At 39.9% G+C, this 22,861-nt stretch overlaps 1 protein-coding gene and 1 pseudogene across 8 annotated transcripts in view; one reads left to right on the top strand and one right to left on the bottom strand.

Moving 5' to 3' along the window:
- The window catches only part of Atp13a3 (ATPase 13A3), a 76,674-nt gene that overhangs the window by 4,986 nt on the left and 48,827 nt on the right, over nt 1-22,861 (top strand). For 6 of the 8 annotated variants that reach the window (XM_060370181.1, XM_060370182.1, XM_060370178.1 and 3 more), the window contains exons 3-6: nt 15,083-15,138; nt 19,897-19,995; nt 21,758-21,931; nt 22,536-22,718. In XM_060370181.1, coding sequence (XP_060226164.1) covers nt 15,130-15,138; nt 19,897-19,995; nt 21,758-21,931; nt 22,536-22,718 — 465 coding nt within the window. In that variant the 5' untranslated portion in view covers nt 15,083-15,129. Of the gene's footprint in view, nt 1-15,082; nt 15,139-15,910; nt 15,974-19,896; nt 19,996-21,757; nt 21,932-22,535; nt 22,719-22,861 lie in introns of those variants that run through there. The other 2 variants (XM_060370180.1, XM_060370179.1) reach the window with 2 other exon arrangements.
- LOC110552513 (hsp90 co-chaperone Cdc37-like) lies at nt 4,905-7,797 on the bottom strand (annotated as a pseudogene).

Here is a 22,861-nt window from a genome sequence, read left to right as displayed (position 1 = left end):
GTGCTTGCTAGCAATTGCAAGAGCAACATGTGTTCTTTTGTTTGTTCATTTATTTGTTTTTGGCAGGGTGTTTCTGAAACAGGGTCTCTGTGTCTTCCTGGAGCTCAAAATGTAGAGCAGTATCGCCTTATATTTACAGATATCCTCCTGCCTCTGCCTCTTAAGTGCTGGGATTAAAGGATGTGCCACCATGCTTAGCTGCTACAAGTGCTTTTGACTGCTGAGCTATCTCTCCAGCTCTGTTTTTATTTTTATTTATGTTTTTAGTTATTGGCATGTGTCTGTCTATTCCTGTTTGTGCATAGGAGTCCAGGTGCCTGCAGAGGCCAGAGGTGTTAGCTCCCCTGGGAGTTGGAGTTGTAGGCTGTTGTGAGCTGCCTGATGTGGGTGTTTGAAATCAAACTTTAGGACTCTGGAAGAGCAGTGTGTGCTCTTAACACCAAGCCTTCTCCCAGCCCCAGATTAATCTTGAATAAAGTAGATATTTAAAAGATAGAAGTGGGCAAGAGAGGTGGCTCAGCCTTAAAAGCACTAACTGCTCCTGTGGAGGTTCACTTCTCAGCACTCACATGGGGCTCCAGTTCCAGGGGATCCGATGCCTTCCTCTGACCTCCATGGGCGCCTGCACACATGTGTACATACATACACACATTAAAAAAAAAAGAAATGTCCTGAAGTTAATGATAATCTGATAACCATTAAGGCCTTTAGAACATTGGCATTACTGATATTAACATTTTCTCTTTTCTTTTTTTCTAGCATGTATGGCTGGGCACAGTGCTGTGAGCCTGTAGTTCATGACGGGGGAGCGGGTGAAGGCATGAGGATGATTATTGCTAGTAGTTCAGAACCAGCCTGGGAAGCTTACTGAGACTTTGACTCCAAAGTCAAAACAGTTTGGGTATGGTAGTGCTGGTAATCCCAAGAGAGGCTGACACAAGGCTCACTGAAGATTCAAGGCCAGCCTAGGCTATACCCAGCAAGACCCTGATTAATAGTAACAAAATAACAGAAAGCATAAAGTATCATGGCTAGTAATTGATAAAGGCATGATTATGACTAACACAGTTTAATATTTATTTTTATGATAATTACTACTTCTCAGTATAGAAAAATGGGAGTGAAGAAGAGATCTATTCAAAAATGCAGATATGAAACAAAAGCTATATGAGGATGGAAATTTTTGGAGAGAAATTTTTACAGTTCCACAGAACAGTTCTAACACCAAATTGGTTACATCTTAGACCCAAAGGTCATATTGGGTGCTTTGGTAGAATCTGAAGTGGTAAAACAGCTTGAAATAAATAGATCTTAGGGTAGGAAATTAATCTGTTAGTTACAACCTTCTCTTTGGAACGAACAATCATGTGACACAGAATGTTAGGAAAGAAACTTAGACCGAATTGTGCCTTAATGTTAGGGTAGATTTACCCTTTTTTTTTTTTTTTTAAATGAAAACTATTTTTATGGCAGATAATATTTTTTATGTGTTCTTGGATTTGGTTTGCAAGTATTTTTTTTAAATAAGGTAGATTTACTCTTATTTAGTGTTTTGTGGGTTGTTTTTTTTTTTTTTTCCACATAAGCATTGGGCCTTAAAGTGAAGGTCCAAGCGTAGGAAATAACAGTGCTGAAAGGTAACAGACTATTTAGACTGGCTCGCTCTTACAGAAGAAGCTGGTGTCTGGGGAGATAAGCAGCAGCATGTTAGTAAATGTTTTGGGTTGAATTCCTGTCCTTCTTGGTCAGGTAGGTATTCTTTTCTTCAGGGTCATTATTCTGTGCTCTAGTAGTGGCACTGTAACCAGCCTGGCAGAGGTGAAGAGACTCTGAATGAAGAGACACTTGTGTATGTTGGGCTATTGAAACAGTGGCTGCACCAAAATTGGAGCTCCCTCACGAATCTCATGCTAGGAGAAGGGAAAGCCTAAAGCCTAAGCCCCTTGGCGAGGAGATGGAGGATAGGGGGACAGACAAAACACTCCTGCAAAGAAATTTACAGCTTCTCTCCCTTAGAGGAGAGAAAGGGCAGAACTACATCTTGACCCAGACTGGTTAGTAGGAATACAAAACTCTAGCCCTTTCTTAAACTTTAACCTCATGTTAAGACCCAAAAGATGGGCTTGGCTGGGGATCGCTTTATCCCTTCTCGTACTATTTGACTGTTTCAGTTGGCTTACTGCATACATATGGATGGCTGAGGCACAGGCTGTGATCCTAAGGCCATAGCGGCACATCTAAGAATTCAGTGTGCTGATCCTCTATGACCCCTTAGGGGCCACATATCAGATATCTTGCATGCCAGATATTTACATTATGATCATAATAGCAGAAAAATCCCAGTTATCAAATGGCAATAAAAAACTTTATGGTTGGGGGTCACCACAATGGGAGGTTGAGACCCACTCTACTCTTTGGAGAATCAGCTCTTTGTTTGTTTTTTTCAAGACAAGGTTTCACTGTGTAGCCCCAAACTCAAAAGGTCTGCCTGCTTCTGCCTCTGGAGTGCTGGAATTAATGGCTCTTGGAGAATCAACCTTTAAGAGTTGTCTTTGATTGCTTGTCAAAGTTTTAAACTTTTTTCTTAATCATTTTTTCCCTTTAAAAATTTTCTGTGCATGGGTGTTTTGGTTCCATGTAAGTTTGTACACCTTGTGCATGCCTGGCGCTCTTGAGGCCAGAAATGGGCATGAGAACCTCTGGTATTAGAGTAACAGATGGTTCTGGGAATTGAACCCAGCTCTTCTGCAAGAGTAGCCAGTGTTAAGGTAGGTTGGCCTTGAAGTCACATAGATCCGTAGAGCCGACTGCCCCTGTCTCCCAGAGTGCTGGGATTTCAGGCATGCCACTGCCCCCGACCCTTGTGTGATTTATCTGTCTCTTTGTGCTGCCTGGCATCTCTCTCTGTTTTATGTGACGTAAGGTACACAGTAATATAAAATAAAGATATACAAGTATTACACTTATTGATAATAAATCATAAATTTACTGTAGGACATATTTGAATTGATAAGCATGATTTTCCTATTAATGAGATGGACATGCTTTTTTCTTTTTCTTTTTTTTATTTTTTTTTAAAGATTTATTTATTATTTATACAACATTCTGCCTGCACACCAGATCTTACTATAGATGGTTATAAGCCACCATGTGGTTGCTGGGAATTGAACTCAGGACCTTTGGAAGAGCAGTGAGTGTTCTTAACCTCCGAGCCATCACTCCAGCCCTTATTATTATTTTTTTTAAATTAAATTTCCTTCTTCATTTTCTTACGTAGAAATTAATTTTAGGTTTGTCAGCTTTTAGAACTTAATGCCTTTCTAGGTAGCCATGAAAATGTGAAGTTTTCCTGGGATTATACCAAAGGATGAAACATAATGAAAAGGTTAACTAAAAGTTGATACTATTAGGAGACTGTTGATACTGTGTAGTGTGTGAGTGTACTTGCCATATGTGTGTGTTCATATAGGTGCACATGTATGCAGCTATTGTATGCACATATGAGCATACTTGTGTGGAGAGACAACCTCAAGTATTTCTCAGTGGCCATTTGCCTTCATATTTGTATGTGGGTATGTTGTTGGTCAGAGGTTGACATTGGGTTTCTTTTTTGTGGCTTCTCCACTTTAGTTTTTTGAGACAAGGTCTTTCTCACCAAACCTGGAGCTCGCAGATTGGCTAGAATGTCTGGAAGTAAGCTCTTGGCTCTTATCTGTCTTCCTTGCAAGCCCTAGGGTTACAGATGGCCTGCCATGTCTAGCTTTTGAATGGGGCCTAGTGAACAGAACTTAACTCTTAATGCTTGTGCACCAAGACTTCTCTCTGAGCTGTCTGCAGCCTTCGACCTTGTGTATGTGTGTGTTTTTTTTCTCAGGTTCCTGATTCCTGGAGGAGATTGTGAGCTACCTGATAATAATGGGTGCTGGAAACCAAACCTGGGTCTTCTAGAGGAACATGAAGTGCTCTTCTAAGCCATCTCTCAAGCTCCTGTTCTACCTTAATAGGTTTTTTGTTTTGTTTTGTTTTGTTTTTTTAAATGTTTTATATTGCATCTTGTGTGTCTTGTCTTTATGTATGTCTCTGTGTACCACGTGCACACGTTCCTAGTACCCGTGGAAGCCAGAAGAGAGTGTTGGACTCTCTAGAACTGAAGTTTAGAGTTTCTTGTGAACAACCATGTGGGTGCTGGGAATTGAACATGTACCCTCTCGAAGAGCAGATGATGCTTTCTTTTGTTTTTTTTTTTTTTTTTTTTTTGTGTTTCTTTTGTTTTTTTTTTTTTTTTTTTTTTTTTTTTTTTTTTTTTTTTTCTTGTGTAGTCCTGGCTGTCCTGGAACTAACTCACTCTATAGACCAGGTTGGCCTTGAGCATATCTCTGCCTCCCAAATGCTGGGATTAAAGATATAAGCCACCACCACTGCCCCTTTTTCAGCCAGTGCTCTTAACCACTGAACCATATCTCCAGCCCCTCTATCTCTCCACCTCACATACACCTGGAACTGTTTATTGGGCATTGTTGCCAGCTGCAGGACAGAAAGCTAGACAAAAGAAAAACAATGACAACAGACCCATAGGGACAGACCCTGACCAGCTGGGGACATGTGTATCCCCTACCCGGTGGACCAACCTGGCAACTGCTGCTCCTCCCCAGACCCCCAGGACTTTGGCACAATGCTAATGGGGTGGGGAGGCCGCAGGCAGCAGAGCCCCTCAACCGGAAGCAGAGGGTCGGACGAGTGCTGGTGACAGGCCAGAGACAGGGGATGTGGGTCAGGCCATGGGCCAGGATGTGAGGGGCAGCAGGAGTGAAGGAAGTCGGGAGCTAGGAGCATGGTGGCTAGGTTTCCTTTTCTGGAGAAGGACCCGCAGAAGCCTGTAGGCCGGTGGCAGTGGCTAGGGCAGGTCATGCACTGACATCTTTCTCGTTGCCACTTTGGGGACAGCTTCTAGCAATAAGTCCCCGGGGCCTGCCTCATCCCCCTCCTTGGCCTCACTAGACTTGGGGGACCCAGACTTGGTCTCACCAGACTTGGAGGCCAGAATTGATACATTGCTGCATGTGATACTTGGCATCGGTGGAATCCATCTTGCTGATGGCATCTTGCAGCATCTGCACATCCTTCGCATCAAAGCACTTCTGCAGCTCCTCAGGCAGGGACTGGTAGACCTCCACAGGGTCCAGGCCACCAGGGCCCAGCCTCTTCTTGTGCTCCTCCTCTTCATACTCCTTCATGGCCTTCTCTAGTCATAGCTTGGAAAATGCTTATTAAAGGCCTCCAGTTCATACTTGAAGCCCTCCATGTACTGCTGGTCAGCAGTCTTGATCTCGTGAAGGCCCAGGGGTCGACCTTCAGACTCTTGGCCAGCTCTAGGATAACTGCATCGCCATGGTCTGGTGTGTCACCTGCTCCATCAGTGCACATTTCTCTTCCACTTCCAGGTCAGTGCACCAGATAACCAGGTAGCTGGCTGTCTCCAGGTGGACATTGTCTGATAGGTATTTCTGGCTCTCATCCCAGTGGTGGAGCATGCCGAAATGTTTGATCTGTTTCTCGTACTTTTCAACAAAGGTCTTGTGTTTCTGCTCCCTTGTCTCCGAGTCTCCCTCTGCCTTCTCAGGCTTGCTGAAACCATCTTTGCTGAGCGTGTCCACATTTCAGGGCATGTTCTTCTTGCCCATGTCCTCCAGCCTCTGCTCCCAGCTTCGCTTCTCTGTGCGCAGCTGCTGTGCCTGAGCTTGAAGCCGCTCAAGCTCCACCTGGCCACTGCCTTCAGCCACTTCCAGTTCCTTCAGCTACTTCCAGCTCCTTCAGCTTGCTGCCCACGGCAGCCCTGGTCCATTCCTCTTTCTCCTGAAATTGCTCCATGCGTTCCACCCCGGCTTGGTGCCGCCAGCGGAAGAGGCTGGCCGTGTTGATGTTGGGGTGCGGCTCTTCCTCATCGTCCGACACCTCAATGTGATCCCATGTTTGCCTCAGAGGCCCCCTCTATCTTTTTTTAAAGACCATTTCTCTTGCTATTCTGAGACTAGCTGGTCAGTGATCCTTAGGTATCTGCCTGCCTCCAGGCTGAGCCCAAACTGGTTATTTTGCATTGGTTCTGGCCCTCTTAACACAAGTCTTTGCAAGCTACTTTACCTGCTAAACCCTCTTCCCCAGTCCCCAGCTGTCACTTCTAATATGCAGAATAATGCTTGAGCAGTGGTTCTCAACCTGTGGGTCATAGCCCCTTTGGGGTCACATACCAGATAATCCTCATACCAGATATTTACATTATGATTCATAACAGTAGCAAAATTACAGTTATGAAGTAGCAATGAAATAATATGTTTGGGGTCACCACACACACCATTAGGGGCACCACATCAAAGAGGAATTAATTTGAGGGACATAAATAACATTGTGATGAGTTTGTATAGGGAGGGTTACAGGTCAGGAAGGAATCTGGCTAAGTTAGTTGGAAAGGGGCTATAGGGTTGAAATGTGGGAGCATGCCCACACCCAAAATTTATTGTAAGATTTTGCCCAGAAAAAGAAGAAAAAGTCCACCTCTGGTTTTACCTCATTACATTGATTTGATATACATTACTGGGTACTAGCTTGAGTCTCAGCCTTCAGCTTTTAAGGCTAAGTTTGATGTCTTTAGTAACCGCTCTGACAGGAGTAGTGGGGGAAAGTGGTAGGAGTCCTCTATCAGGAGATAGAAAGAACAGTCAAAGAAATCTTAGCGGCTTGAGTTGGCTTGAAGGATTCATAGCAGCTCCTCAGCCAGACTAGGTTTGGGAAGGCATTCTTGGCAGAAGGAGTATTGTATACAGAAGAACGGAGTCAGGAAGTGGTAGGGCAATATGAAAAGCTGCAAATTGTGCTCTGTGTGAAAGGGATGTAAAGTTTGTGTGAATGATAGCAGTTGATAAATGCCAGATTCTAAAGGCTCTAAAAGTCTTGTAGTTTTTATTTTGGACTTCACTTCCACGGTGGTAGAGAAAGAAATACATGCATTGTGAGGCTTTCAGATGGTAGCTAGAGAGCAGTGTTTTTAACTTTGGTTAAACTACCATTTATTCAATTTCTATGAGCAGAGAATCTTTTGAAATGCTTTGGAGACACTGTTACTACTTTGGTAAATGCTATTGCAGACAGTGGCAGGCTCCTGAGACTTCACACAGGGAGCGTAGAGGTCATAGTTGGTTCACATACATAGATGTGAATGAGGGAGGCTAGGAAAAGGACCTGAATCATGCAGTGTTAGTAGAGATAGGGTTTGTGAGGTTGAGTGGAAAGGGTAGAAATGGTGCCCATTTGAATGTAGAAGGTGTTAAGTAGTGGAGTCTGGATTTCTAAATTTGTTGTTTTAGACAAATTACAAAGTTTGAAGGGCAGGATGTTTTGAAGAAAGGTTGAGTTTTAGCTGTCTCTAAACAAGCATGGAAAGGTTGAATCTGTGGGTCTGAAAATGAGAGATCAGTGTGGAAAACTGATGAGTGGTTGTTGCCATCATAGATGTTCCAGTAGTGCTATACTTTGTCCCCAGTGACATTGTTAAAAAACATACAGGGGCATAGGAAATAGTAGCTTGGTACTTGGCTGCTTTCCTTTCTAGTTAGGCTAGGAAAATGGAAAGTGTAGTTAAGCAGAATTGTGAGAAGTAGAAAAGGCATTTGTGGGCCATCTTGGAAGCCTGGTTACTGTTTTTTTTTTTTTTTTTCTTTTTTCAGGAGTAAATGGATCAGCTTTGTTTGTAGCAACAATTGGTTTAATGGATTTTTGGAAAGTAATGTGAAAAAGTACGGCCATTGTCATTCTTTAACTTGTTGTCAAGGCTTTTTATTGTAGTTTTATCCCATGGTTGCCTTTCTAGAAAACAATTTTTTCTTTGCTTTAAAACCAAATGGGTACCCTAGTAAGGGGAACAGGGAATATTTCTGACATGAACTCAATGGCTGGCTCTTTGACACCCCCCCCCCCCTCCATGGAGGAACAGCCCTGCTAAGGCCACAGAGGAGGACTTTGCAGCCAGGCCTGAAGATACCTGATAAGCTAGGGTCAGATGAAAGGGGAGGAGGTCCTCACCTAGCCATGGACTTTGAAAAGGGTAGGGAGAAGATGAGGGAAGGAGGGTGGGATACAGCTGGGATACAAAGTTAATAAATTTAACTAATTAAAAAAATAATTTAAAAATGTAACTAATTAAAAAAATAATTTAATTTTTTTTTTTTAAAAAAGGTACTAATTAGAGCCTGTCGTGATGGCACACACCTATAAATAATCCCAGCACTCAGGGAGGCTAGGCAGGCGGATTTCTGAGTTTGAGGCCAGCCTGGTCTACAAAAGAGTCCAGGACAGCCAAGGCTGTATAGAGAAATTGTCTTAGAAAAAAAAAAAAGAATACATGTAATAGATACATGTGTTGAATTTTCTAATGAAACATGTAATACATGTAATGAATTTTCTAATGAAACAGATTTTTTTGAAAGCAGTGCAGTAATCCTGAAGCAAATCATGCTGAGTTAATGAAAGTAAGCATTAGGCTTTCTGTTAATATGTGTATGTATGTGTGTATACATAATATAAAACCAAGGTGTTGGAAGTGTAGCTTAGGTTGGTCCAGTGCTTACCTAACACATAGGAAGCCTAGGATTTTAAACCTCCCTTCCCCACATTCACCACATAATTCACCAGGCATTGTGGCTCAGGCCTGTAAGCCCAGAACTCAGGAAGTGGAGTCAGGAGGATCGGAGTATCATGAATTCCAGGTCATACCCAACAAGTTGTAGGCCAGCCTGTTCTATATAAGACCTTGTTATAAAACAGATTTCTGGGCTTTCTACCTCCCAAACATACTGAGGATTTAGGAATATAATACATTCTCTGGACATTTTTCTTCTTATTGTTTTCTTCTTTGTCATTATTCTCTGTTCCTCTTTGATCCCGGCTCTTCCTGTCCACTCTGCTGCTGTAGTTGTGCGCATGCTATTACCTGTTTGACAGTCAGCTGTAGTGTAGTCATTTTAAATACATTAGTGATAGTAGAACGTGTACTCACTACTAACAGTGTACATGCACCAATTAATTTTGAGAAATAAGAACAATATACTAACTGAGCACTCTGTGCGGTGACCCATGTATCACCAGCCACCCGCTGTCAGCAGCAATAACATTTATTTTAAAAGCACTCCAGTTTTAGCTCTGGAAAATAGCAGTCTGAGAATTAATGAATTTAGATTTCAGTCATCAATTTAAATGTCAACCAAGTTATTAGTGATTTCAGTTAATAGTATAGTTTTAAGCTGACACTAATTTGCATTAAATGAGAGAACCTTCCATTTATTTACTATTCAAAGAAACCCTTAACTTTAAATCTGAATTACAGATTTTAGGTTGGAGTAATTAGACTCATTTGGCAGTTTGCCTTGTTTACATAGATAGACTTACTGAAATTCCTGTTTTCTTAATCTTTATTGTATTGTCAGTCTCTGTTATACTATTTTGCTTGTTTTAAAATAACCTTTTATTTGTTCCAGTGAGTTTTTACATTGCAAGTTTCATTATCACCTTCAAAGGTGAGGGGAAAACAAAAAATTTACTCAGTTATGCAGAGGAACTTGATGTCTATGATACTGGTGACCTCTACAATACTTATTCAGTGTTTGTATTTTTTTTAATTTTATTTTTCTTTTTAGTTACATTTTGCTAACTCTGTGTCCCAGCTGTATCCCGCTCCCTCATTCCCTCCCCAGCCCCACACTCCCTCCCTGGTCTTGCTTTAATTTCATAAGCAGTCCATCATTCTGTTTTCCGACATTAAGATAGATTCTAAGGGGCTTAGGTTTTGTTCCAAACAAAATGTTTGGATATATTTTATGCATACATTTCTAGTATAGATAACACATGCCCTGAATTTTAGAATTGTTCGATTTAGCTATATATACATTTTAAATTTAAAGATGCCATCAGTCAGTTTTTTAAAAGATAGTATAGATTTTTTCCCCCGCTCCCTTTCCCCTTTTATTGAGGATCAAACCCAAGGTCTTGTGTATACACTAAAGCTATATACTCTTACATAGCTTAGATCTTATGTAGCCTAGATTGGCTTAAACTCATGTTTTTCCTGTCTTAGCCTCCCAAGCATTATAAGTATACACCAGCACTTCTGACTCAAATTTTTGGTTTTTCAGTATAGAGTTTCTCTGTGTGGCTTTGGCTATCCTGGAACTCACTCTGTAGACCCGGCTGGCCAGAGAACTGCCTGCCTCGAACTCCCCAGTTCTGGGATTAAAGCCCTGTGCCACCATGTCCAGGTCACTTTTTATTTTTATGTAGTCCACCAGGTCAGTCTCAGAAGTCACAGTATAGCTCAGAATGGCCCTGAATACCAGATCCTCTGTTTCCATTTTCAGAGTGCTGAGATTATAAGTGTTGCCACCACTATGCTAGGCTTCTCTCTCTTTTTTTTTTTTTCTCTTTTTGTTAAATTTATTTTTATTTTTTGTTATCTGTCTATGTATCGATATTTTTTTTTGGGGGGGGTCAGGGTTTCTCTTTGTAACCTGTCTTGGACTCCTTTGTAGACCAGGATGGCTTTGAGCTCACAGGGATTATAGGCGTGTTCTATTGCACCTGGTTACTAATGATTAATTCTAAGTTGATCTATAAAGTAGTGAATTTTATTATGACTTACACACACACATACACACACACGTCATTATACTTTTTTTTAATTAGTGCTCTCCCAGACTAACCTCAGAATTCAATCTTGGTATCAGTATTAAGGGTACACCTTGCCCCTTTCTTGTTTGTTTTTTTTCTCTACCAGTTTAATGGCTAATTGTTTTACCATATACTTTTGTTTGTCTGTCTGCCTATCTGTCTGTCTGTCTATCTATGCTGGGATTTTAAAGGCCTGTGTCAATCATGCCCAGCCAACATTATGTTTTTTGTTGTGCATTTCATTTTTTGCTGAGATACGTGAACATAGTGCTTCAGGAAATAACCCCCTTTCTTCAGGCTTACTAGACAAATTGATGTATAATACTTCATCTTAACCTGAACATTTTAGTTAATTTCAGCCATCTATTTTTTTCTTAGCAATATTAGGTTGCCACCTACAGTTGAAAGAATGAAAGAGCAGGTGTATATAGTGCCTATGCTTTGGTTGGTTTTTCTCTCTCTCTCTGCCAGGATCTGTGTACATAGCTCTGGCTGTCCCGAAGCTCAATATAGACACCAGGTTGGCCTTGAACTTAGAGAAATCCACCTGCCTCTGCCTTCTGAGTGCTGGGATTAAGACATGCATCACTCCATTTAGTGCCTTTGCTCTTGTAAGGCAAAACTTTTTTTGTGATTGAATCCACCTTAGGTGTTATTTCATCGGCCTTGTATTGGTGGAGAAATTGAGACCAAGATAAATTTAAGGATGTGCATAAATAGTTCTTACTGGTTTGTCTGTGGACAAGTGAAAGCTAATGCTCCTACTCTGTGATCTTTGTTTTGGAAGGTAGGATAGTCTGCTTTTTGTCTTTTTGGTTTCTTGAGACAAGGTTTCTTTGTGTGGTTGGCTGTCCTGGAACAGGTCTGTAGACTGGTTGGCTTGAACTCAGAGATCCACCTGCCTCTAAAGCTCTCAGTGCTGGGACTAAAGATATGCACCACCATTCTGGCTTTTTTTTTTTGTTTTGTTTTTTTTGGGTGGTGGGGTGGGTACAAGGTCTCTCTATAGCTTGGTTGGCTTAGAATTCACTATGTAGAACAGACAGACATGGAACTCACAGCCTTTGCCTCCTGAGTGCTGGGATTAAAAGTGTGCACCATCACATCCAGTTTCTTCTGTTCTTAATATGATGGTATACTTGCTTACTTAATTCTATAGATGAGTTCAATAAAATAAGAATTTGTAGCCAGGCAGTGGTGGCCTTTAATCAGAGGTAGGTGGACCTCTGAATTAGAGGACAGCCTGGTCTATATAGAGTGTGTTCCAGAACAGCCAGAGCTATACAGGGAAACCTTATCTTGAAAAACAAAAAACAAAATAAAGAATTGGCTGCTATTTATCACTATATCTGTATTGTGGGTTGTTAATATTTTTACTGAGCTGAACCAAGATGTAGAAAAGAAAGGAATTGAACTAACTGTAGCTTAGTGGGAGAGCATTTGGTAAGTTTCTGTTTGGCCCTGGGTTGTGAAGTGTGCTTGTAAAGTAGCTTTGGAAATGCCAAAAAATAAAGTGACTTGAGATTCAGCCAAAGAGAGTGTTTGCAGAGTTTAGGGTTGAGCCATGCATTCTAGAAACAGAAGTTTATATATACATTATTCAGTCTTTTCACTCCAGCCCAGAGGATGGTTTACCAGTTGGTTAATACATTGACTTTTGTCTTGGGTGGCAGAGACAGTTTTCTTTCTAGGCTGGTTTTTTTTTTTTTATTTTTTTTTATTTTTATTTTTTTTTGTCCAGCCAGTTTTAACTATTCTGTCTTCAGAATATTTGTTTTCAAAGTCCTGCTTGCTGTAGCATTTTTTTTTTTTCATAATGGATGGATAAGACTTTGAAATTGATCTAGTCATTATAACACTTTGCTAACTCTTAACCTTGAGCATGGAGTTTGGAAGTGTCACATGTATGAGAAAGAAATACTGACTTGAATAATTGAAAGTATGTTTGAATCACATAAGCAGACTTGAATTTTTCCAGATCATATGAAGTTGAAGCTGAGCTCAAATTTCCATGTAGCTAAAGAGACCTTGAATTTGTTTTTTTAAATTTTAATAAATTAATTATTATTTATTATAATTTATTCACTTTGTATCCCAGCTGTGGCCCCTCTCCCTCCTCTTCTCCTAATACCACCCTCCCTCCCTCTTTTCCCTCTATGCCCTTCCCCTAGCTCACTGATAGGGGAGGGCCTCCTTCCATTCTGTCTGACCCTAGCCTATCAGATCTCATTAGGCCTGTCTGCATTGTCTTCCTCTGTGGCCTGGCAAGGCTACCTCCTCTTCCTCCACCAGGGGGATGTGATCAGAGGACCAGCCACTGAGTTAAAGACAGAGACAGTCCCCACTCCCCTTACTAGGGATCCCATGTGGAGACTGAATCTGTGGGCTACATCTGAGCAGGGGTTTCATGAGACCTTGAATTCTTGATCTTCCTACCACTCTCCCAATGCTAGCATTACAGCACGCACCATTATTTTTTAAATTAAATTTTAGGTTTGCATACAAAATAGTTTTTAATATGGTGCTTTTATGTATATGTCATTGTCTCACCCCATTACTTCTCCACTGCCTTTCCCCTTTCCTCCTTAAATAGACATCTTAAAAATGCAAACTGGTATGGCATATGCTTATAATCCCAACACTCTGGAGGTAGAGGCTCCAGGTCAGCCTTAGTTGCATAGGAAGTTGGAGGGCAGCCTGAGTTACCTGAGACTCTGTCTTTAAAACATCAGCCAACCAACCAACCAACCAACCAACCAAACTTTTATATAAACTATTTTGTCTCATGAGGACGGTGTTAACCATATGGGATACCTGTAAATAAAAATGCTCATTTTAAAAATAATACATATAATAAGTGATTTTAAAATAGTGTGGGCTGAACTCATGCTTCATATTATTCCCAATATAGGTAATTATATTGTTGTGGCCTAATTATAACTTACCTTGTTATACCTATCACATTGCAGTATAATATAGAAAAAACATTATACAAAAAGTTTACTTGAAAAATGTAAATACAGTTTTGGTTTGGTGTATATTGGACACAATAGTCTTCCTTAAGCCTAAACACAGAAACAAAAGCATGTATTATAAGAGAAAGTCTGAGATGGGAAGTGATAAAGTGGTCATTGCTAAAACCTTTGTTAAAATTTAGCTGGTATCTATAAAATTTCCATGTATTCATTAAGCTATATTATGTCATTTTTATTGTTAGGAGCTGATTTGAAGTTCAGTTCTGTCCTCAGAGTTGTCACAGATTTTGTTACTCTTTTTACATAGGGATTTATAGAGACAGTTAGAACTTAAGTGTTCCAGGACACATTTTATTTTAGTTGCATAAAATAGAAATTTTGAATTGTGGGTTTGTATGGGTGCTATAAATTTAAATAATATTGAGAACGTCAGTTGCTGTGTTTATAATCAGGACCTTATCTCCCGAAAAAAAAAGGGGGGTTAAATGTTTGTTTATAAAGTTTCATTTGTGTATATATATCATGTTGGGATGCAGGCATTTGCATGCCACAGCACTCATGTGGAGGTCAGAAACAATTACAGAGTGAGTGCAGGACCAGCCTGGGCTACATGGGAGTCCTTCTTCCAAAAGAAAAACAAAATTTAATACTTAAAATTGCTGTGCTTAAAGTTTTAATTAAGTTACTGGTCATTCTGTAAAGTACCTTGTGAAAAGAAACTTTTGGGAATTCTGTTTTGAGACAGGGCCTCAGACTGACCTTGAATTCATTATTCTGCGTCAGTCTCCTGAATGCTGGATTACAGCTATATACACCACATTTGGCTCAAATGAACAGATTATGCTTGTGGAAAACAAGACATCTAAGACATTTTTGGAGTTCTTTCCCTATTGATGCCAGTTTGTCTTGTTTGAAGAAATAAAGTCTGGCAACTTGTAGAACACACTAAAGACTAATTTCAGTGGTTCTTAATAATTATGGAATGTGCGCATTAGGGAGTAAGCATTATATTAAACTTGGTGACTTTTATTTCTGATAGTTTCACTTTGTCCTCCACTGCATTTTTTTCCCCTCCCCATGAAGCAAATCCATTTCATTATAAATTCAAGGAAGGGTTTGGCTAAGGACAATAGCCTAGCCCTTTGCTGCCCAGATAGCATCAAGATTCAGGCCTGCATTGTGACTAGTGCTGTGTGTGCTAGCAGAGTAGGGTTTATTCAAATAGTAGTTCTACCAGTGACAAAAAACAGAAGTGTCTATCTTCTAAAACTCATGGAAATTTGCTGAATTAAAAAGTCCTAAATTTCAGTATCTTAATTATTTTAAAAGCAATCAATATTTTGGCATAAAATTCTAATGTTTGTATGGATTTTTATGGTTTAATTTTATACAAACAGCCAGCTTTTGAAAGCTGAAGTATCAGCATCAGAGGAACAATGGTGTAATGCTATTGGTAAGAAAATTTTCTTTATCTTTTGTGATGTGGAAATTGATTGGGAAAAATGTCACTAAAAGTGTGCTTTGTTCAGTGTGTTTTTGAAAGTTGCTGTTAATGATTCAAATGTCTTAACTGGCTATATGACAGAAAAGTATTTAATATGCATCCTGCATATTAAATGCATAATATACATTGTATTTTAAGATATTTTTATCTTTATGGAGTCATTGAAATATTACAGATTTATTTATGTAAACATTTACATTTAATTATACATTTATAGTAGGCATGTTTTAAATATAAACACAGTTGGAATTATTAGTTTTCCAAGTGTATTTGAAGGGTTTCTTCTGAGGTGTATGATTATATGTAAAGTTAGTGATAATGGATGATTTTTAGAACAATTTTATCTTTAAATTAATTTTATCATTTGATAACTTTGGTAAAATTTGTAAGGCGTTACTTTTGTCTTAAAGCAGTTGACTTGCAGAGAAGTAATTCTTGTATAAAGAGCTTCAATGTAATATGGTCAGTGATTATTTAGGAAAATTTAAGTATAGGTTGTCCTACCCAATTACCATATGATAACTCAAAAATAATTGCAGTAGTTCTTTCTATATATATATATTTTTTAACTGTTCAAGATCTTGTGAGTATACTTAATCCTAAATAAAGGTCAACTTAATGAAATTTAGAGAAAATTGTAAATAGTAAATGGGCCCAATGAAAACATTGACTTTTAATGGCAATTCCAGCTAGTCATACTTGTTCCTTTCTATAATCCCAGCACTCTGGAGGCTGAGCTAAAAAGGGTTGCCATGAGTTTGGTCTAGTCTGGACTACATACATAGTAAGTATACGGCCAGGCATCTGTATATAGCAAGACCTATGGAAAAAGGGTGCAATGAATGTGTGTGTATTTTTGTCACTGTCTTGGGGCGTGGGGGTTTGGCACTGACAGTATCTTGGCAAGTATTTAGTAAGTATATCTCAGTAAGTATTTAGTTGAAGGCTTGGAGCTAGTTGTAGTGGCAAATACCTTTAACCTTTAATCCAGTAGAGAGGCAGGGCATCTCTGAAGCCAGCATGGTGTACAAGTAAGTTTGAGGCCAGCTGGTGCTACATAGTGAAACCTTATCAAAAAAAAAGGGGGGGGGGGAGAAAGTTAGGGGACCTTTTCCTTTCTCTTTCCTCCCTTGTTTGTTTGTGTGTTTTGTTCTTGTTGTTTGGGGTTTTTGTTTTTGTTTTATTTTGAGGCAGGATCTCGTGTAGTCCAAGCTGGCCTGTAGCTGAGGCTGACCCTGAGCTTTGATCCTTCTGCCTCCACTTTTTAGCTTCTAGGTTTATAGGTGGGCCACCATGCCCACATTGCTCTTTATTTCTAACAGATCTTTTTGTTTGTGGCATAATTTGTGTCTCCTTTGACTCGCAGCCTTAGCAGCTTAGAGACTGCTGGGCCCTGTTGAGTTTGCTGATCTGTCTGTCTTCAGTAAACCGGAACAAGTGTAGAGCATGTTGTTTTAGCTTCACAGTGTTTATTACAAGTTTCTTTCATTGCCTCATGTTTACTTCAGTAAATCGTTTTCATTCTTGTCTATTGTTGTGTTAGACATGTGGAAAAATCTGATCACTATTTGGAACTGAGGATTATAAAAACTGGAAGCGGGGCTAGTGAGATGGTTCAGTGGGTAAAAGTGCTTGTCTCACAAACCTAATGACATGAATTCAGTATCTGTCACTCATGGTAGAAGGTGAGAACTGACTTAGTTGCCTTGATCACCACACACTTTGTGGAATGCCCATCTACACTCACACACACAAACAGTAATAAAATAAAAATTTAAGTTTAAAGACTGGAAGTAGTTTCTCTCTATGTAAAGATGGTGGTGAGGTGAAATGACCAAAATTTGTTATCAAAAATTAGCCCCAAGCTGGGTGAGGTGGTACATGCCTTTAGCCTGGGAGACAGAGGCAGCATGCAGTCTAAATTGAGGGAGGTGATAGTGTTCCACTGTATTCTGCAGAGACAAGCCCTGTTTTATGTGCTTATTTTTAGTGTGTGGCGTGCATGCGCACACTCCCTTTGAAGCTCATGTTGGGTGTCAGGATAGCTTTCAGGGGGCCATTCTCTTCCACTGTGGATTCAGAGTGTCAAATTCAGGTCATTAGCCTTTTGTGGCAAGGCCATCTCACCAGCTCTTCTATCCTTGTTTTAATGCAGTGACTCAGACTTTTCAGTTTTAGCCTGTAAACTTTTATAGTTACTGTAGATGTTGTTAAAAAGAGTTTTGTTTATGCTGGGTGTGTGTGTTGATACTGTATTACAAGTTAGAGCTTTCTGAGTGTGGTGACAGATGCCTTTAGTTCAGCACTCAGGTAGATCTATGAATTCAAGGCCTAGCTGGTCTACATAGTGAGCTCTAGGCCAGTGAGGGAAGAAGAGGTTAAAACCGATGACTTAAATCTAACTGGCCATTTGTATTATGGACAGCTAATGCTAGGACTGCCAGGTGCTAAAGTCTGAGATGCTTAACGACTTACATAAGGTGGTGGAATGTTTTCATTTAACCCATGTTTATTCCTTTGCTATTCATGATAAAAAAAAATGCACATGTAGAGGTACTTTCTCTTAAATATTTTTGATTGCTGGTTGGTTGCACTCACTGGAAGTCTTCTGGGGGCTGCAGATACAGCCCAGTGGGAGAATACTCAGCTGTAATACACAGTGTCCTAGGCAGGCTTCCTCAGCACCTCAGAAACAATGACACTCCAGTTCTTGGCCCTCCACTATTCATGAAGGTAAAACCCATACCTGCTGCAGCTTTGGTTTGTAACAATTTAACTTATGAGAGAAATAATCTTTTTTAATCCATCAGTTTTAGGAGAGTCTTACTCATCTACCTTGAGCTAAAATGCTTTAGAGTAAAGTAGCAGGCAACAGCCAGAAAACTAAGCTCAGTGGGGAGTGTGTATGAGGTGGGAGAGGAGTCTCCCTAAGCTTAAGTAGCTCAGACTCCTCAAACTCTGATTACCCTGGCTCTGCCTCCTGAATGCTGGAATTAATTATAGGTGTGTACCACCACGTTTGGATCTTAGAGACTGTTGTGCTTAACAAATACTGAATGTGTTACATGCATATTAGTAAATCCTAGCCATTTTTTTTATTAGGATAACATTCAACTAGCCATTCCAGGTACACTGGCTGAACAGTCCTGATTGTTCCTACTCTTTATGAAGCTTGTCACTGAGTCCGCTGACACCCAGCCAATGAGATTACTAAAAAGGGAAGATTATTTTTATGACTAAAAGAGATTACTAAAGAAATTTATAAAATGTAAAACAGTGCCATTTTTCTTGCCAAGGTAATAGAAATTAAAGTTCGTTAAAAAAAAATTAAGTTTGGCTAGGTGATGGTAGTGCACAATCCCAGCACTCGGGAGGCAGGGGTAGAGCGGCAGAGGCAGGCGGGTCTCTGAGTTTGAGGCCAGCCTGGTCTACAGAGTTCCAGGACAGCCAGGGCCACACAGAGGAACCCTGTCTGGAAACACCAAAACTACAAAAAACAAACAAAAAAAAATTAAAGGCGGTTGTTGAGATAGGGTCTATGTAACTGTAACTTTGCCTGGCCTAGAGTTCACTATGTAAACCAGGCTGGCCTTGAACTCACAGATTTGCTTACTCTTCCAAGTGTTGGGTTGAGATTAAAGTTGTGAGCTACCATCGTGGTATATTAAAGTGTTCTGTTTGTTTTTGTTTTTTTATGATTAATCATTGTTTGACAGTTTCATACACATAAAATATATTTTTGCAAACCCATCCCTCCACCCCCATTGTCGTCTTGTCTCCCACTTCCACAGAATTCTTTGTTTTTCTCAACAAGCTTTCCTACTTTCATGTTCTTTTTTTGTTTTGGTATTACCCATTGAACTTAATTAGGGTTGATTGGGTAACTCACTAGTGGGTATTCCACTGAAAAAATTTGCTCTCCTCCCCCAGCAACCAATCCCTCCTCGGGTGTGTAGGGTCCCATTGAGCCCCTTCTCTGCCCACTGTGGAATGTTGCTGGGCCATATTTGTTGTTGTGAGGTTGTGAGTGCAGCTGTCGTGTCGAGGGCAATATTTCACAACATTTCTCTCCATCTTTTGGTTCTTTTCTTTTTTTTTTCTGCCTTCCTCCCCCCCGTAATTCCATGGTGTTCCTTGAGCCTTGGAGAGGATGAAATAGATGTCCTGTTTAGGGCTGAGCTTTCAACAGCTACTTTACCAGTTATGAATTGCTTCATTAACTGCAGAAAGATGTTTCTCTGTCCAAGATTGGGAGCAGTGATAATCTACTAAACATTTGAAGTTTGGACAAAACAAGAATAATAGGTTTGTTCACACCAGGACCTGAGACTTGCCCAGCCACGGGCTATAGTTCAAGTTTATAGGTCAAAGCATGATTTCCTTCCTGTGAAACGGGCCCCAAATCCAATCAGAAGGTTATGTATATAACAGTCATGACCCTGTTGTACCCATGAGGATGTTTTGCCTGACAGGCTATTATTGTAGTACAGAGTCTATACCTGGTTAAGACCAGCGACTTCTCCAGCAGCAGCTTGCACAGCACCTTTTGGCACTAGGAAAGCTATCCATATGGGACAGTTTCTAGCTCAGTTCCAACTTGATTTCTCAGTGTGTGGTGTCATCAGCAGTGGGGTTTTACCACCTAGTTCTGGTGGACAGCCAAGATCTGTTGTTAAAGAAAGCCAACAATTGTTTCTTTTCCTGCAGTTATCTTCACCAGTTGTGAAGCACAGCATCTTTCAAGCCACTGTAGAAATGGACAAAGAAGAAAAAAAGACTATCAACAAGGGTCAAGAAGATGAAATGGTAACTAGCTTTTATAAGTTTCTAGGGAATAAAAAAGATTAAAAAAACCCAGCATAGCCCAGTGGTGGAGTGTTTGTCCAGCTAATATACTGAGGATCTACGTTTGATCCCCAGTGGAACCCCACTACACTATAAATCTCAATTTTTGTACCCTGACTAAGGCTGTGTGTGTGTGTGTGTGTGTGTTCCTTGTTTTAGGCCACAAAGTCTAACTATGAAGCCATGGTTGGCCTGGAACTTGTTAGGTAGGCTAGGCTGACTTCAGTCTCGAGTTCTACCTGCTTGTGCTTTCCAAGTCCTAGGATCAAAGGCACATTCCATTACACCCGGCCTGACTTGAGGTGGTTGTTGTTATTATTTTGTTTTTCCAGGCAGGGTCTCTCTGTGTGGCCCTGGCTGTCCTGGAAGTCACTCTATAGACCAGGCTGGCCTTGAATTCAGAGATTCCCCTGCCTCTGCCTCCCGAGTGCTGGGAGATTAAAGGTGTGCACTACCACCTTCTGGAATTCTAACTGGTTAACTTGGTTATTTGAATTTGGGTTATATAACAACTATGTTGGTTGCATTTTTAAAATAATTTATTTCTATTTTTTGTTCACTTGTATTTTGTCTGTGTGTTTGTCTGAGGTATTAGAAGCCCTGGAACTGGAGTTACAGACAGTTGTGAGCTGCCATGTGGGTGCTGGGAATTGAAGCAGGTTCCTCTAGAAGAGCAAGCCTGTATTGGTTGGATTTCAGTATATAGCCTTTCCCCATTTTTTCTTGATTGGCTTTTGTTTTGTTTTAACTGTTGAAGGCTTTAGTTTCTCTTGTAGTGTGAATGGCCAGTTTATCTCTCCATGAGAAGCAGGCCTCTGCCGCAGCATGAACAGTTTCACCCTGGAGTGGACAGTCCATATCCTGAAAACAAGTAATTCTAGATGTATTTCATAGCCATGTGACTTAACGGAGTACTCAAGTAGAACATTTAAAAAATATACGACAGAATTTGAGGAAAGTCCACTTGATTCCAAAAGTCTGTCTGTCTGTCTTTTTTTTTTTTTTTTTTTTTTGACAGTTTCAAACCTTTTTTTGTTGTTGTTGTTTTCTGTGTATCCTTGGCTGTCCTGTACTCCTGGAATAGGCTGGCCCCGAACTCAGACAGACATCTATCTCCTGAGCATTGGGATTAAAAGTATGTGCTACCACACCTGGCTCAGCTAAGACTTAAGCTTTTAACAATGAAATGATAAAAATTATAAGGAAAGGGACTGGCGAGTTGGTTTGAGTGGTTAAAACCACTGGCTGCTCTTCTAGAGGACCCAGATTTGATTCTTAGCATCCGCATGGAGGCTTACAACCCTTTGTAACTCCATTTCCAGGGTCCATTCAGTGCCTCTTTCTGGTCTTAGGGCACTGTATACACATGGTACACACAGATTTTATTTGATTGACTATTGTGTGATTGACTATTGAGTGATTGACTATTTGATTTTATTTGATTGACTATTGTGTTTTAGAAACAAGTTTTAGTGTATCTGCCTTATTTGCTCATTAATCTTAAATATATATGTATATATGCAATCTGTGTTAGTAGCAAATTTATCAGATATAAATACAAAACATCAAATTTTACTATTAAACTAAAATTTGTACAATGAACTTACTGAAAATAACTTAGGTAAATTATCAGTTGAGAAAATAGTATGTATCTTAGAAACAAGTTTTAGTTTATCTGCCTTATTATTTGCTCATTAATCGTGCGATTGCCATTTCTGTGCAGGAGATTCATGGCTATAACTTATGCCACTGGAAGCTCGCCATTGTTTTTGTGGGAGTGATTTGTACTGGTGGTTTTCTCCTCCTCCTCCTCTACTGGATGCCTGAGTGGCGAGTGAAAGCCACGTGTATTAGAGCTGCAGTTAAAGACTGTGAAGTGGTGCTACTCAGGACCACTGTAAGTCTGTGTATCTATTTACTAGTAGCTGATTATTCAAAGAGTAAAATAGTGGCTTTGTGCAAACTGTCCAGAGTAAGTGACTGTGACTTTATTCCTAGGACCTAGTGAGGAATGTTTTTTCAGTATAGCTTTGATGTGAATACTGTTCCAGTGATTAGGATAAAAGAGAAGGAATCTGAAAGCTGCTGAGGTTATCCTCTTAATAGCTCTTCATGCCCCAGGTTGTTAGATATTAAGGTCCTGGCCATTTAGGACTATGGCCCATATGGCCCAGATACCTCATTGCCTAGGCCATCCATTGACTGTGAAATTACATCTTAAGCAGTTTGTTTAAAACCTTAATTGGAAGCATTTAAGAGGCTGTAATATTTAATGTTGAGTGTATATGTGAGTAAATTAAGGAGTTGTGAACTTATGGAATCTATTGATAGTTGTAGTATTGGTAACGTGTCAAAGTTGATGAAAAAATTTTCATGCTAAAAAGTAGGAAATACTCTTTCAGCAAGAGATAACCAAATTTGTAAATAATGGGGTTTACAGAAAAATACAGACAGTCCTTTAATATGTCTAAATAACTTGACCTTTCTCCCTTTCTTCTAAGGATGAATTTAGAATGTGGTTTTGTGCAAAAATTCACTTTCTTCCTCTGGAAACTCAACCAAATTTGAATGCAAAATCTTTAGTTAATAAGATTTCTAATGGCCATGCTGTTCACTTAACTGAGAGTCTGACTGAAGAAAATAGATGCGAGATGAACAAATTCTCACAGACTCAGTCACAACAGGTACTGTAATTATTACCATTCTACATTATGAAAGATACATTATAATTTTACATTTGCAGTTACTGCTGACATAAAATTACACGCTTTGTAAAATATCTGTCACTAAACAAACTTTAGGATTTTTTTGTTTTGTTTTGTTTTGT

The sequence above is a fragment of the Meriones unguiculatus genome, chromosome 17 (genome assembly GCF_030254825.1).
Source record: "Meriones unguiculatus strain TT.TT164.6M chromosome 17, Bangor_MerUng_6.1, whole genome shotgun sequence".
NCBI classification, from domain to species: domain Eukaryota; kingdom Metazoa; phylum Chordata; class Mammalia; order Rodentia; family Muridae; genus Meriones; species Meriones unguiculatus.
This window is presented reverse-complemented; position numbering and strand designations above follow the sequence as displayed.